Source organism: Primulina huaijiensis, chromosome 9 (assembly GCF_012295235.1).
Source record: "Primulina huaijiensis isolate GDHJ02 chromosome 9, ASM1229523v2, whole genome shotgun sequence".
Classification (NCBI taxonomy): domain Eukaryota; kingdom Viridiplantae; phylum Streptophyta; class Magnoliopsida; order Lamiales; family Gesneriaceae; genus Primulina; species Primulina huaijiensis.
In genome coordinates this window covers 1171212-1186357 of record NC_133314.1, presented here as the reverse complement: position 1 = coordinate 1186357, position 15146 = coordinate 1171212, and the positions used below count along the sequence as shown (strand labels likewise).

General features: G+C 34.9%; 3 protein-coding genes across 4 annotated transcripts; 1 reads left to right on the top strand and 2 right to left on the bottom strand.

Moving 5' to 3' along the window:
* Window positions 1-3487: 3487 nt before the first annotated feature.
* Window positions 3488-7375, bottom strand: LOC140984527 (serine/threonine-protein kinase PEPKR2-like). Of its 2 annotated transcripts, XM_073452015.1 has the most exons (4): window positions 6996-7375; window positions 5890-6917; window positions 4558-4854; window positions 3488-4053 (listed from the first exon to the last, which is right to left on the bottom strand). In XM_073452015.1, the coding sequence occupies exons 2-4, from the start codon at window positions 6638-6640 to the stop codon at window positions 3695-3697; spliced, it is 1407 nt and encodes a 468-aa protein (XP_073308116.1). In that variant the 5' UTR covers window positions 6641-6917; window positions 6996-7375; the 3' UTR covers window positions 3488-3694. The 2 variants fall into 2 exon arrangements, with proteins under 2 accessions (XP_073308116.1, XP_073308115.1); XM_073452014.1 differs by having other exon boundaries at window positions 5890-7375.
* A 717-nt stretch (window positions 7376-8092) lies between these two features.
* On the top strand, window positions 8093-9742 carry LOC140984866 (uncharacterized). Its single transcript, XM_073452537.1, has one exon. The coding sequence runs from the start codon at window positions 8429-8431 to the stop codon at window positions 9710-9712; it is 1284 nt and encodes a 427-aa protein (XP_073308638.1). The 5' UTR covers window positions 8093-8428; the 3' UTR covers window positions 9713-9742.
* A 1718-nt stretch (window positions 9743-11460) lies between these two features.
* On the bottom strand, window positions 11461-13151 carry LOC140984812 (2-oxoglutarate-dependent dioxygenase 19-like). Its single transcript, XM_073452451.1, has 4 exons — window positions 12865-13151; window positions 12380-12618; window positions 11950-12277; window positions 11461-11879 (listed from the first exon to the last, which is right to left on the bottom strand). The coding sequence occupies exons 1-4, from the start codon at window positions 13093-13095 to the stop codon at window positions 11619-11621; spliced, it is 1059 nt and encodes a 352-aa protein (XP_073308552.1). The 5' UTR covers window positions 13096-13151; the 3' UTR covers window positions 11461-11618.
* Between the last annotated feature and the right edge of the window lie 1995 nt (window positions 13152-15146).

Below are 15146 nucleotides of genomic sequence, written 5' to 3'. Positions count from 1 at the left end.
TCATCAATTAAAAGAGTCGTCTGATCCAGTAACTGGATCCTCGGTATGTAGGACCATTTGAAATTCTGGAGAAGATGGGCATATTGGCTTACAGACTAGCATTGCCGCCAGATATATCAAGGATTTACAATGTCTTCCACGTGTCTCAGTTAAGAAAATAAATCCGGGCCCAAGCCATGTTCTGGAAGTTGAATCGCTCATGATCAAAGGTAACTTGGGGGAAGAGCTAAAATATAAAGAGGTCCTTATGCAATGGTCTAACCACAAAGGGCGAGAATTACTTGGGAGTTTGAAGAGAAGATGTGCAGGCAATATCTCTACCTTTTCAAAGATCAAGTCAACTCAAGTTTAGAGGACGAAACTTCTAATAAGAAGGGAGAGATATGAGATCCACGGTTTTTGGGCATGTAATTATTATTTAATTATATACATGTATAATATTTTATTTTCGAAATTTTGGTATTATTGTAAGTAATAAAAAATTCAAAAATATTAAATATTACATGGTATTCAAAATTTTCAAACCAATAAATATATTAAATTCAAAAATCTAATGCAATATATTAAAGGATTTCAAAATTTAAAACTACCATATCAATCAAATTTGGAATAAAATAATTAATGAAAGGTAAACTTTGCTCAACAAGGAAGCTAATGAATTTAATGCGGTCTAAGTATGTCATGAACCTATACAAGAAAACAATATACATTCAACAACCTAGTCCAATATATATTCGAAAATTACATAAACTTGGGAACCAAGTTTTTGAGATTTAACAAAATTATATGTATGGACGAATTATTTCAAAATTATAGAAGAAATATAAAATAAGTTATGGCAGGGTTTCACCTCACCGTGTATCAATACCCCCATCCCATTCTCGAAAATTACATCTTCAAATTCACTTTATATTACGAAAATCCTCTCCCCAAGTACTGTCAAAATTTTTGAGTCAAAGTTCTGCCAAGTATCGAAGTGCAACCCAAACGCTGTCTGAATACATGCAGTGGTTCTTAAAGAATTTCGAACCAAGCTATCCATCTTCAAGTTTTTTTTTATTATTATTATCAAGTTTGAAGTAAGTAGACTGGTTTTAAAACTATAAATTTCGTTTATGGCTTAGTTCGTTTTGAAAGTTTTGGTCGAGCATTATTCTTCTACTTACCCTTCATTTGATATGATACCTTATGTTTTGGTACAGTGAGCATTCAACTAGATATGAGTGAGAATCACCAACATACGATAAGTTTATGGCCCTTACATAATGAGATTGTAACCGTTATATGACATTACCTCCTTAGATGAGTAAAAATTAGGGAATAATATCAGTAAACCATTGAAAGAATATGAAATTCAGTGCTTATGCGAATGTTATGCTTACGCTTATGCATATGATATATGTTATACGAAATATGTTAGGCATGATATTTGTTATGTATGTGTTCGAACGATCTTCGCTTACTGAGTGGTGATCATATCACTCACCCCTTACTCTCCTTCCGCAAATAAGTCTGAAGAGCAAATCAAAGAAAAAGAACGTGACTAATTTTGGGACTGATGATAGAGAGGAATCAAGAAGTCTGATTCAATTATGTTTTTTTAAATTTTTATTTTAATTCGAGTTGTAAGACGTTTTTGCAAGTTTATTATGTTTTGGAATTTGTTCGTTGTAAAGACAGTGCCGATTATGTTTTATAAACTGGTTGACTAGACTTTGATATACAAGACTTGTTGTTTTCAATTGTGTGATTGTTAAACAATATCGATGTTGACTAATCCCGGGTACAAGAAATGACAATTTACGGTAATTCAAATTATAATTTTGGATGCTGACTCATGGTTTAGGAAAATTTATATGAAAGTGTTTTAATATTATATTTTTGTATAAACTTTCAATCCCAAAATATGCTTCCGATAACTAACAAGAGGAGTTAATGAAAAAGTTAAAGAAAATAGGTGTAATAGTGCATTTTGCTGCTTTGAATGATTTTGAAATATAATATAATAATAATAAGAGTTAAAAAGAAGACGAAATTTTAATCTATCTAGAGCTTAATTGGTGTTCTAATGATAACCTTAGGACGAGCATTTTTAGGGGATTGCGGAGATAACAAATTACAAAAGCTTTGCTCATTTTTATTACATTTTTAATCAAATTTTATTTGATCAAAATTTATATATATAAATACATCATTTTATGCTGAATTTAATGCTTAAGAAAATCTTGGAAATATTAGATTGTTTCATCAAATATATGATAATAAATATAATATGTAATATATTGTTAAATCCATCGTATGCGAAGAAACATTTCAGGCTATGAGTTGGGTCGAGAACTGTTACACTTTATGCATTAATAAATAAAACTACATTCAAGTGTTCAGCAAAATGCAAAAAATAAAAAATAAAAAAAAATGTTTGTTTAAAGTTAAATAAATTTATACAACTCTATGCTTTGGATAAAACATGTACAAGTGTAGGTGTGCAGAAATATTAAATTATCCATAATTTATATTTAAATTCTTCTTGAAAAAAGAAATTAGAAATGACTTTTTGTAGCAAAAACATGGGAATTCTTTTTTTTTAAAAAATAATATCATTTTAAAAAATTCCAAAAGGTTGAGTTCTAGCGCAATCTCGAAATCCACCTAGACTAGAGGAAGCAATATTAAACAAAATTACTAAGGTTGCATACGGATCGAAGGATTTAATTTGAGAAAGTATTTGAAACATGTATTTCAAATAACATACATGGAGCCAATTTAGCATTAGAAATCCTATAGCATTAGCAAGTATTTGAGATCTATGATTTCAACTCAATCAATCCAAATGCACCCTTGCTTGTTGCAGTAAACTTCTGAATCAGCTGTGTCCGAACAAACATATTTCAGGGGTCAAGTCTGTTCCTTGGAGCCAATTTAGCATTAGACTTCTGATTCGGGCTCCAAGATACAGAATAGCAGAGAATGGAATATCGCTAGGAAGACACAGTTGGAATGAGTAGAAAATATCGCTCATATTTAAATAAATAAGAAAAAGAACCCTCAAATTTCAAGCTCCATTTTCCCTAAAAGACTGGTTTTACTAATACGCAAAATACATTACCTTATCCAATCATCTTAAATTAAATCCAGGGTCCGTTCCTCCATGGACATCGTAGGCATACATTCTAGTTTCAGAAGATGGTTCATAAGTTCAAGCCTGAACAGAAGCACTATCACTAGAAGATGCAGGAAACAAATGAAAACAGGAAACTAACCTCAATATCCCACGACTTACACAAACGATTGATTTCAGCCAATTCTACGCGATCTAAACAATGAGTTTTATGGCAGTCGATCCTGAAATCACACTTCGTTGCATATCATATAACAAGTTGCTAGAATACAAGTATTCTATCAAATTTCTCCAACCAATAAAAGGCACACTATATAGAAACAAAGACTTCATTATGTCATCTTCGCATGTTCACTGAGTCAAACTAAGTTGATAGTAAACAGAACATGATCATTAGCAGTGAATTTCGTGAAGTTAAAGTTCAGTAATTATGTACAGAAGAAGTTAGTTCATCACATACCCATAGTCACAGACACTACTTATTCGCCGCCTCTCAGCATACAACTTTTAAGTTATCGTCAATCCCTGCAATATATAAAACTGCGAGATGCATACACCAGGCTATAGTCACGGTAGTCAAAATGCTGTACAGAGGTTGCTACTCTTCAAGTTAGAGGAACACTCCTGCTGGATGGGTCTCGAGGGGCTGCATATCCTGCTTCTTTTTGGCTCAGATATTCGAACATGTGAAATTGCCACTGCTAGAACGTCAACCAGTCCATTGTCATCTTCACCTATTTCAGTAGAACTACCAGAAGCTAAAGCTGGATTAGAGTCGTCACTGGGAAAGTTGAAGGACATTATTTGTTCTCTCTCTGACTCTAGTCTATCAGATGTTAGGTGCCTCGAAGTGGATCTCGAATGGTTCTTTATCTTTGATTTGAGAGTTAGGGTGTTAATAATTGGTTCTGTGTAGAATGAAATCCACGGATGTCCTGGAGGAAAGAGAATTTTTTCAAGTTAGCAAGAACATAACTCATTGTTGTGCAAAAGGGTCTCTAGAGTTGCCATTAGTAAATTCGGGAGCATAAGAAAAAAAAATCAGGTTCAGGTTCAAACACAAATCCAGAATAGGATACCCTCAATTTACTTTTCTTCAATTTAGTTTCAAACCCAAAAATATGGACACAAATGAACTACATATTTTATAAGATTCGTTGAAACACTTCATCTCGAGCTTGTATCCCATATAAACATTTATGTACAAGCAAAAAGTACGTAGAACAATGTCATGTCCAAACCAATGAAATGTATTTTAGTTCATTTGAGAAATAAATCAACATGAAAAGTTCTTGATGTTTTGTTATAGATCTAAATGATCATCCACAAATGATAATCCCCACCAAAGCAAGATAACCACATCTCTCAACACACTATTAATTTACATAAAGTCATAAACAATATCTCAATGAAGGAATTGGTAAAACCAGATCACTTACTTAAAACTTCATTTGCAGTAAACCTCGTCGAGATACTTCGTGTCAACATTCCAGAGAGCAGGTCACGAGCAGGTTGAGATATTGTTTCCCATATACCACCACTAAAATCTAGTTTTTCTTTCTTAATAGCCTCGAACATAGTTTCCAAGGAATCTCCTTTAAATGGAAGCAGGCCAACCAAAAGTGCGTGAAGCAGGATGCCAGCACTCCAGATGTCAACCTTCTCTGAGTAATCACCCACGAGAACTTCTGGAGCAACATAGGCAGGACTTCCAACAACACCAGTCAAGCTCTGACCTGTAATGGAAAATGCATTGGCATAAATGTTTCAACACCTTAAAATATCATTAGCTCCTTTTTCAAACACTGTCACAGGATTAATTTTCCATCACAAGTTTTTTCCTATTATATTTTTAACACACGTGCACCCAAAGTGAGTTGAACTAGTCAACCAAGTTGCAGGAAAATTACTCCATCACAGACACACTCGTAGCAAAAGTGAAAGACTTCCATAAGCTGATAGAACTTAGATCTTGTTGGTCCATTTAATCTAGTAGATTACATTTATTCAACTTACTTTAGCCTTTCACTATCTGCTATGACTTGTTTCAAGTTTCAAGTAAACTAAAATGTCTAATTGGTTCTAATGGTGCTAACACATTTGCCTGTTTTCTTTTTAGTCAAATCTTCTCAGACAAATTGAAAGAAGCAAGTCCAAGTCTTTCTTATTCCCTTTTCCCCAACTTCTCTGGCTCAACAACAATGCACCTGCAGCTGTCCTACAATGGAAAGTCAAATACTATGTTTGCTCTGTGTTTGTGCGAGAGAAAGAGAGAGAAGTCAAGTATATTAACTTATCTCCTCCATATTGTAGGAAACAGAAACTTGCAAATACTTGACAAATTAGGACAACCTAAACATTGTATACCGGTCCTTGAAATGACCTGCTGACTGATCGAGTGAGGTATTCTATAATATAGTCCGCATCTCTCTCAAGTTAAACATACTCCTAGAATAACGTAATAAGTTTATTCCACTGCTAAATCAAAGCTTAACACAATTGAAGCAAAAGGATAACTTTCTAACTCACGGAAATTCAAATGTTCATTTCATAATAATCACCAAAACGGTATTGACATGGAAAGGATTCACCTAAATCAGAACTTTAATTTACTATAAGACCGCTCAAACACTAAATTAGTTTAAAATCTGCTGGCCACAAGGCAAAAGTCTCAACGCAAGCAACATGAAAGAAGGCATTCCTTAAACAATATAAAGAACACATTTTACCCCCACAGAACAGGTATCATAAAGAGTGCATTTTGAAATTACCGTCCAAAATTCTGACAGCTAATCCAAAGTCCGCGAGTTTCACTTGTCCAGAAGATGTTAGAAGGATATTTTCAGGTTTTATGTCCCTGTGAACAACCCCCATCTCATGGCAGTATCGCACGGCCAGCATCAGTTCCTTGATCATGTTAGCAGCCTTATGCTCAGAATACAAGCCATGTTTAGCCATCTGATCGAGCAATCGTCCCCCAGAGCAAAGTTCCATTACTAGATGGAAAGATTCAGCATCTTCATACACTGCTTTCAATGTCACAACACCAGGGTGACCCGACAGATGCTGCATTATCTCCACTTCCCGATGCACAATCTCCTCCCCTTTGCGCAAAATCTTGCAAGCAAACTCCTCCCCGGTTGCCTTGCTCCTACACAACACTACCGACCCAAACTTTCCCTTTCCTATTGTTTTAGCCAATTCATAGTCCTGGTCGATCTTCTTCTTCCTACCTAATCGAGTTGCTGAATCAATGCATCCGATTTTCCTCTTAAGACCTCTACCTGGATGTTCCAAACTTGATGCCCCGCATGCCGGGGCAGTGGCTACTCCATTAACAACACTTCGACATGAATCAACAATTTTCGAAACAACTACTTCCTTGCACTTCTTTTTCCTTCTTGAATAATCTTCCAGTGACAAATGTGACCAAAGAATCGCCAATTGAGTTTGTTCCTCAGAAACTTTTTCACATTCTCCTGAGATCTCGACTCCTTTCCTCTTCTTCCCAAGACAATCCATTAAAAGAAATCTAAACTTCTAACTTTTTCGAAGTTCGAGAAATCATAAGCAACCTTAAAATCAAAGTAAATCTCACTATTAACTGAATCTCTTAAAAATACTTATCTCAAAAACTTAAACAATCAACTGAATCCTCCCTTCACCTACTTTTCCCTGATTCCGATCAATCTAAAAGCAATCAACCACTGAAGTTAAGGTACCAACCGATTAGAACTCCATATTTATGTGATATCCTGCAATTTTAGCATCAAAACCTAATGCAATCGATCCGACCACCCTGAATAAAAAGGAAAAAAAGAAGATAGTTTCCTTCAGATATCAACTAAAGAAGTCCCAAGATCTCTTAGACTCTTACCTTCACATGCACAAAGTTTCTTGCATTTTTTTCCTGCAACGTGTTCACGTAAACGGTCGAGAAGTTATACCCATAACCTTGATCCTCCAGTTTGCAAAACAATCTGCAATTTATTACGTAATCAATGCAGAGAAGAAACCCTAGGAAAATCCTGAATCAAATCCCCCAAATCTCTCCAGGAGAAAATCAGGAAAAATCAAAAACTCGAGATCCATAAGGCTGAAAAGGGATGAAGGCTACATATTTTTCGGCTATATTTACAGGCAATTCACGCAACGATTCGGAAAAGCTAGACATTGGAAGAACGAAAATGGGTAGGACAAAGGAGTCGTCTCCGAATAGGAAAAGGTAAAGCTGTGCGGTACTTTTCCTGCTGTATTGTACAGTTCACGCTGTATCACTGTACAGTTGGACGCACGTGACCCTTGAAACGACCGCCGATGTTCTGCCTTCGCGCGAATCTGAGTCGATCCAACGGCGGAGGAAACACCTTTCAGGTTGGTATTAACGGTAATGATTTGGTCGCACCATTAGACGGTTGGATTTGCTTCATCATTTATTATAGTTAATATGTACAAAATATACTTTTGATATACAAAATAAGAACGTATACTACACAATATTTTTTCTTAACAAAAATAATAAAAAATTAGTAAAAAGTTATATTTTAAACATAAAAATAATATTTTTCATGGTCCGGATCGAAATTCGTCTCATAAATTTGACTCGTGGTACAATGTTAAAAAACATTACCAATACAAGTCCTTTAAAACCCAAACCAAACTCGACCTTTGTCATCTCTAAATGCAACTAACTCGTTATCGATATTCATGATTTGGAAAATTGAAAAGACAGAAATATGTCGTTTTATGTAAGCCATGTTCATACAAAATCATCTATCTATTTGGGTTATGTCATTTAAATTTAGAGATTCCAAATCCAATTTAGTTTCTTTGATATTCTAAATTTTTTTTATAAAAAAAATAATTTCATCGGAGAGTTACATCTTATAATTACAAATTTTAGTCAATTTCAATCGTCTGGATTTCTTCTTTTATTTAGGGAAATTTCAAAATTTATTCCCACTTAATTTACACTCTTTTAATTTTTGTTTGACTCAAATTCCTACAATAATGAAAAATCAATTACGGTAAAGGTAATATATGTAATTGAGAGTGTCAGTTGAAAAGCATGATTTCGTGAATGTTCTTCCAGTTCAGTCTTCAATTCCTCGATTCAGCCACTTTGATTTAAATAACACCAGAAATTGGTCTATGATTCAGGAGAGAGGATCATTTATCGGCTGCAAAAAAATAGCGATCACTCGCTAATGCTCATAACATGTTTGATCAATTGTCACACTAAGGTGATATTGTGGATAGAAATTTGGTTTTGTAGCCTCATTTGTTAGAATCTGAGATTTTAACTTGAAAATGGGCTCTAGATATTTGCAAAATTGTCTTTTAGGAGCTAAACATTTAATCGGCGGGCGAAATGGAGTGTTGCATTCAAGACTGGTGTTGTATCATTCCACAGGGGAAGAAGGAGAGGAGATTTTAACGTCGGAATGGAGTGAGAAGGCCTTTCTGAAGTTGAAGAAATGGAGCCATACGCTGAAAGAAGTGGATTTAATTGGTGGCAGGCTAGTGAATATTGACGACGGTTCAAGAATCGTTGATGAAGCTTTGGAGCGCAAATTGCATGCTTTCAGATCCATTGTTAGGGCCTTCATTGGGATTCCTTTGATGCAAGAAACGATGAAAAATAATTTAATGGCTTCATTTGGTAGCCAAGATCAGTGCAGAGCTTTTCAGTGTTTTGGTAAGCCAAGTGAAAGGGAGAAACTTCAAGTAACTTCTTTGACTAAAGTTGCCGACATTTTGAGCATTTCTGCGCAGCAAAGGAAGTTGGTCAGGCATACCATATGCCCGCAGGTGACACAGCATCACATATGGATGGGTTCGCTTCAGGAGATACTGAATGGATTGAAATCTGATATTGACGTTCTGATTCATTGCCACCATCCAAGTAAACAGATAAGATTGGCGCAGCAAATAGTTGTTGGCTGTCTTAAGTTTCTCGAGTCGTTTACATCTTATGATGACCCTGAGTATACCTCCTGGATGCGCCCCAGGCCTATAAAACAAGGGTTGGATTCCACCGAATCTCGCAAATGGGAGGAACTTCTTGAGATGTCCATCGATCTCATTAACTGTCTAGATGATGAGAAGGAATCAGCTTTCCATGTTTCCAAACTTGAGGTAATGAAAGAAGGGCTCTATCAGATCAGGGATGTGTTGGTAGATAAGAACATTGGATACAAAGAGACTCGGCACCAGGAATATTTGGCGCAGAAGAAGTTGAAGACGACATTGGGTCACTCATCGCAATGTTTATTTACACTTCTGCTGTATTACCTTTATGGCAGTGTTAAAGATATTGAAGTGGAAGTTCGCGGAGGCACGCATACAATTGCTGGCAGCGGTAACTTGTGCTTGTATATGGGTAAGATTCTTACATCAGATGAGGAAAAGGTCGTGTGGAATGGGGTGAAGCAACTTGATAAGGCTCTTGGCCTGTTCAAGTTTGTATGGGAGACAGCAAACATGAAAGGGAATTTGGAGGTGCAAGGCCATTTGTGGTGTGTTGGGTCTGAGAATAGATCACTTTCTTATCGAGGGATTGTGTACTTCATACATGGTATAGATTTAAGATGATATTGGCACCCCACGTAAAGTGTACTTTAATTTTCTCAATATTCCAAGTCTTCAGTTTGTGGGTCGAGTCGTACTTGAATCCAAATTTTTTTTTCGGGTTGGTGTCTCGTACTAATTTTAGTAGGAACATATATTGAATACTTTTTTTTAGGTNTAAAAGGAAATACAAAAGACAAATCCACAAATATTACTTCAAGATTTTTGTATTTGAAAATAGATATTGACAATTTTTATTGAAGATGTTTTCGGATTTTAGCGAAGAAGGTAAAAAGAAACAGAAGAAAATTTCAGATACCCGACAATTTCGGGTCGATTTCGATTACCTGACTTGTCGGGTCCCAACAAGATAAATTCGAACTCGACCCGATGTCCACCTCTAACCTCAATATATGGTCTAATCAATCGTATAATACTTTTAATTCTTATAAATATTTGCCCCGAGTCATCGTAGAAGCCATAAAGATTTTTATAAAGCTATACTTTCTGATGGGTATAAGACCAATTATTTGTTGGGTTAATAAAATCGATTGGGTTTAACAATATTGACGTCCAACATATTGATTATGCTTTCAGAAACCCGAGCCCATTAGGCATTCTTAAAAATCTATCAATAGAGGAATTTCCGGACAATTAAGGAGATATTATCATTTTTATAAAAGTTCTTTAATTCTCTGAGTTTTCTTTGAATTACTTACTGACTGGAGCGTCGGAGTGTCTATGCCGGGAACCCTCCCGACGCCCACTTAACGAGTGTTCGTGACGCAGATGACGCCCCGCAAATTAACTGATATTGCCTACGTGGATCTGTTTACCAGGTGAGCTCATTTACCGGTCAAGTGCACCAGTTTACTAATTAGTCGAATCTCGTGTCCGCAGTCTACAAGACTCATTAATTTTAGCTGCATCACTATTTATTTTTTTAATCAAGTATTTTGATGAAGTCGTAGATCATATTTGACTGACATGAGGATTAATTTTTTATGAAGACTTGAAGAAATTTAAATAATTATTACATCAAACGACGAACTCAAACCGGCGGAATTGAATTGACTGTTTTCCTACAAATGTAATAAAGTTTCAACGATCAAAATTAATCCATCGACACTAATAAAATGATGAGTAGGTTTCTTGTGAGACGATTTCACGAATCTTTATATGTGAGACGAGTCAACTCTACCGATATTCACAATAAAAAGTAATACTCTTAGCATAAAAAATAATATTTTTTCATAGATGACCCAAATAAGAGATCCGTCTCACAAAATACGATTCATGAGATCGTCTCACACAAATTTTTACTTAAAATGATATCACTACAAAACAAAATGAAACGTGGACCAAATATAGTCAAAAGCATTATTGAATTTGACCATATTGTGTATTAGTCCTCAATGGCTACTGTTGTTTCGTTAGCTGTAGGTAGTTGGGTAGATCAACTTATGTGAGACATTATAATTGTTTCTAGAAAAAATTTCCACATCTAAATTAAACCCATAAACTCATCCGAAATCCAGATCTTAAGTTTGAGACAAAGTTTTAAGTTCGAGACCTAGTTTTAACAAACTATTCTTCGTACTAAAACAGACATAAAATATTCTTTTCTTATATTCCAAAATAGTCATAAATCTTCAGTATTTTTAATAAATACAAATTCTAGTAAAATTTTTATATTTCTCATACCCTCAAGATTTTTTTTAAAACTATAAATTTACTACAACATCTATATTTTATTTATTTTGCGAAAGATGTAAAAGAAAATACCGTATGCCGCTAAGCGGCAAGTATAATTAATATTTAATACAAACATGCATGTAGTACATATCTTGATCCCATAATAATAAAGGTTGTAAAATCCTGCGATTATTTAAAAATCACACATTATAATTAAGTATAGAAGATAGATGCTCTATTCATGGTAATCAGCTTGGATCTTCAAGCATTCCAAGTTTCCTTTGCCACCATATTGATTGCTAAGCATTGTCTCCACATATTCTATGTATTTCATCGGACCATATAAGGCGCGACCGTCACGTTTCACCAATTCCTCCGATGGGCTCACAATCACATCCGGTGCTGGACCATTCGCCAGGACCACTGAAATCCTGGTCGCCTCGGTGTTCACCACGGCCCTATGCTTTACACTTTTGTATCTTCCGTTGCTAAATATCTGGTTAATGAAAAATTAGTACTGTATCGCGAAATCAAACTTTGAGAACTTAATAAAAGTATAATTTTACCTCGAGATGATCTGCGGTGTTCACCAAAATAGAATTTTTTGGAGAGTTGGTGTGGAACCACTCCCCGTTGTGCTCTATTTGAAGGCCAGCAACTCCATTGTGAATGAGGAATGTTAGAAGACCATGATCAGTATGTGGAGGGATCCCGATTGCAAGATCAGGCTGCGGGCATGGCGGGTAGAAGTTTGCAGCGTACAACTGAAAGCAAGAATCCAGGTTCATAGCTTCATCCATGGATCCTGCTTCCAATTCCAAGTTCTCACAAATTCCCTGCAGGAGTTTCCTCAGAACACGTCGGCTTTTTTCTGAATATTCGGATACAACGTCCCTGGATAAAACTAAAATCAACACATTATAAATGTAATAATATTGTATCCAAATCCAACCGAAAATTGTGAGATCCATCTATACGATTAATTATAAATTATACCTTAGATGCTGAGGTTTCTCTGGACAGTAAAAGTTAGGATGAACATAGGATTTCATGAAATCCCTCCACAAGAGAATCTTGTTGTTCGCAGTGTTGGCAGTGCCACTGCCGGCTTTTATGGGATCCGACGCACTCTTAGCCTCGTACCGCCGCTTTTCCTCCTCCGGCAAGTCGAAAAACTCCAAACTCGCGTCGATTATGGCCTTCATCAGTGATTCTGGGATCCCATGATTTATCAGCTGCGGAGATTTTTTTTGAAAAAATCAAGAGAACGTTCTTAGTATTTAAAAATAAATAAATACTAATAACCAATATAGCTAGATTCATGAATTAATTTTACGTTTCTTTTGAAACTCAATTACATATATATAATAAGTTCTAAAATTATTTAATTCAATGTAAAAAACAGAAGCTTTTTAAATTATATTTTCACTCATTTATTAATTATAAAAGAGAATCCAAGTGAATGTGGTTGGAGAACATACCACAAAGAATCCCCAATCTTCACAGGCTTTGCGTATATCCAAGAGGGCAATGGAACGTTGATCAGCATTATCCGAGACGAGCATGGAAAAATCGACAATCGGGAGCGAATCCGAATTCGAGCCTTTCGAATCATTGATGAAAGTGAACTGGGAAGGAATAGATTTCAGGTCGGGAGATTGGGCAAGGTCTTTCACGCACAAATCATTAACAGGAGGAACCGTGGGTGCCATTTCTCGTGTGTGTGTGTGTGTTTATTCGATCACTCGAATATTTTTGTTGAGCAAATGAAGATAATGAGCGGCCATTTATAGGGACCGGGGAGTGCCCATGCAAGTCAATAATATCTGCTGCCGATTTAGTGTAATATATATTAATAATCACGTATTGATGGAAATTTTAAAATAATTTATAATAAATGTTAGAGAAAAATCTGGTCTTTATACTTGAATAATTTTGGGTTTTCCAATAACTTCTAATTTTCGTCTATTTCGGTCAAACTGTTAACATGATATCGGACAAGTCAGTTATAATTTTCGATATAGCATCAACACTTTTTTCTTGTCACGTCAGTATTTTCAGATGTCACGTCAAGACTCAAATAAAATAAGAATGAAAGCCTGAAAAATCAAAGTTAGTGTACCAAAACAAAAATCAGAAAACTTTGAAATGGACCAGAAAGTTATTTATGTAGAATGATATTGATGTTTGTTCATACAAACGACATTATCTATTCATAACGTGGAGCTTTGTTTGTGTTCAACTAAAGATCAAGGGCAAAAATTTGTGTGAGACGTTCTCACATGTCGTATTTTGTGAAACAGATATCTTATTTGGGTTATCAATGAAAAAATATTATTTTTTATGCTAAGAGTATTACTTTTTATTGTGAATATCGGAATTGTTGACATGTCTCACAGATAAATATTCGTGAGACCGTCTTATAAGATACCTGCTCAAAATCAAGAATGGAAACCCTAATAAAAAATATTTTTGCTATCCGACAAAAAATTTCTCAATTTTTTCTTGTTTTTTGAAATGTTTAGATTGAATGTGTGTGTACTAGATTGAGTGTAATAGTATGAATATCGACTTTCTTGTCGGAGTGGCCAACTAAATGCAACAGGGTAGGCAAATGTAATAATTAGGTAGGCTCATCATATATTGGTTTTTATGGGATCAATATTTTAAAATTATATTTATGCCAAATTTATCATTATTTAATTTTAAAATTATATTTATGCCAAATTTATCATTATTTAAATATTACACGATCAAATTTGTAAATAAGATGGTGCAACATCTGTCCAACATGATAATTAAAAAAAAAATTCTTGGTGCATTTTTCCTAGTCAAATTGAATGAATGATGGCTTGTTTGGCTATGTTGCAAAAACAAAAGTTGTCACAAAGATTGCAGCATATATACTTACAATTCCAGGTTTTAACAAACAAATTACCTATACTATGGATTAGCATCAAAAAAAACTTTACGTGCACTCAACGCTTGCACGCAGACAATAAACTTAAATAAACTTCATATAATTTATATTTTGCAACATATTTTTGGTATTCTACATTTATAATTGAGAGACGATACTATATATTTTTTTAATAATAATCATGTTGTAGATATAACTTTATGAACAATATTATTTTGTATGTGCCATCCCTAATCTCGAGGTTTTAGCCCGAAGTCTTTGGGGGTATGAAAGCAGATTGCCTGCCGCACCTATCTATCCTCATAATGTCTTAAAAGATTAAACCTAAGTTGGTCAATGGATGACTCGTTAAAAATAAGAAAAATAACGTGTGAATCAGAAGCAGATTGGTCTCACTCTTGTAAAAAATTGTAGAGGCCCGAGTCCGAGTACGAGTACGAGTCTGAGTCTGAGTCCGAGTCCGAGTCCGAGTCCGAGTCCGAGTCCACACATCTTTTCCTGTACTCAAAAAAAGAAAAAGAAATATAATTTGGAACTAGGAGCAGAACCTGTTCAAATTTATGGAAATATATATATCGTGAGTGTGAATATGTAAGTAAGCAAATAAGTCGTGTCTTTTATTTTATATCTAATTGTGAGAAATTAAGATTTCGGTCCTTTAAGTTGTCTTGTTTTTTATTTTAGTTCTGTAACTTGTCAAAATTTGGTTTTCATCTAATAATTCAGAATTTTTTTTGCTTTGGTCTTTTTTTTACGAAATCCACCTGACCTATCAAATATTGCTTATTTGACACCGATTGTATCTTACGTGGCTCATATGGTGCAAATAAAGTCTTGTTACAC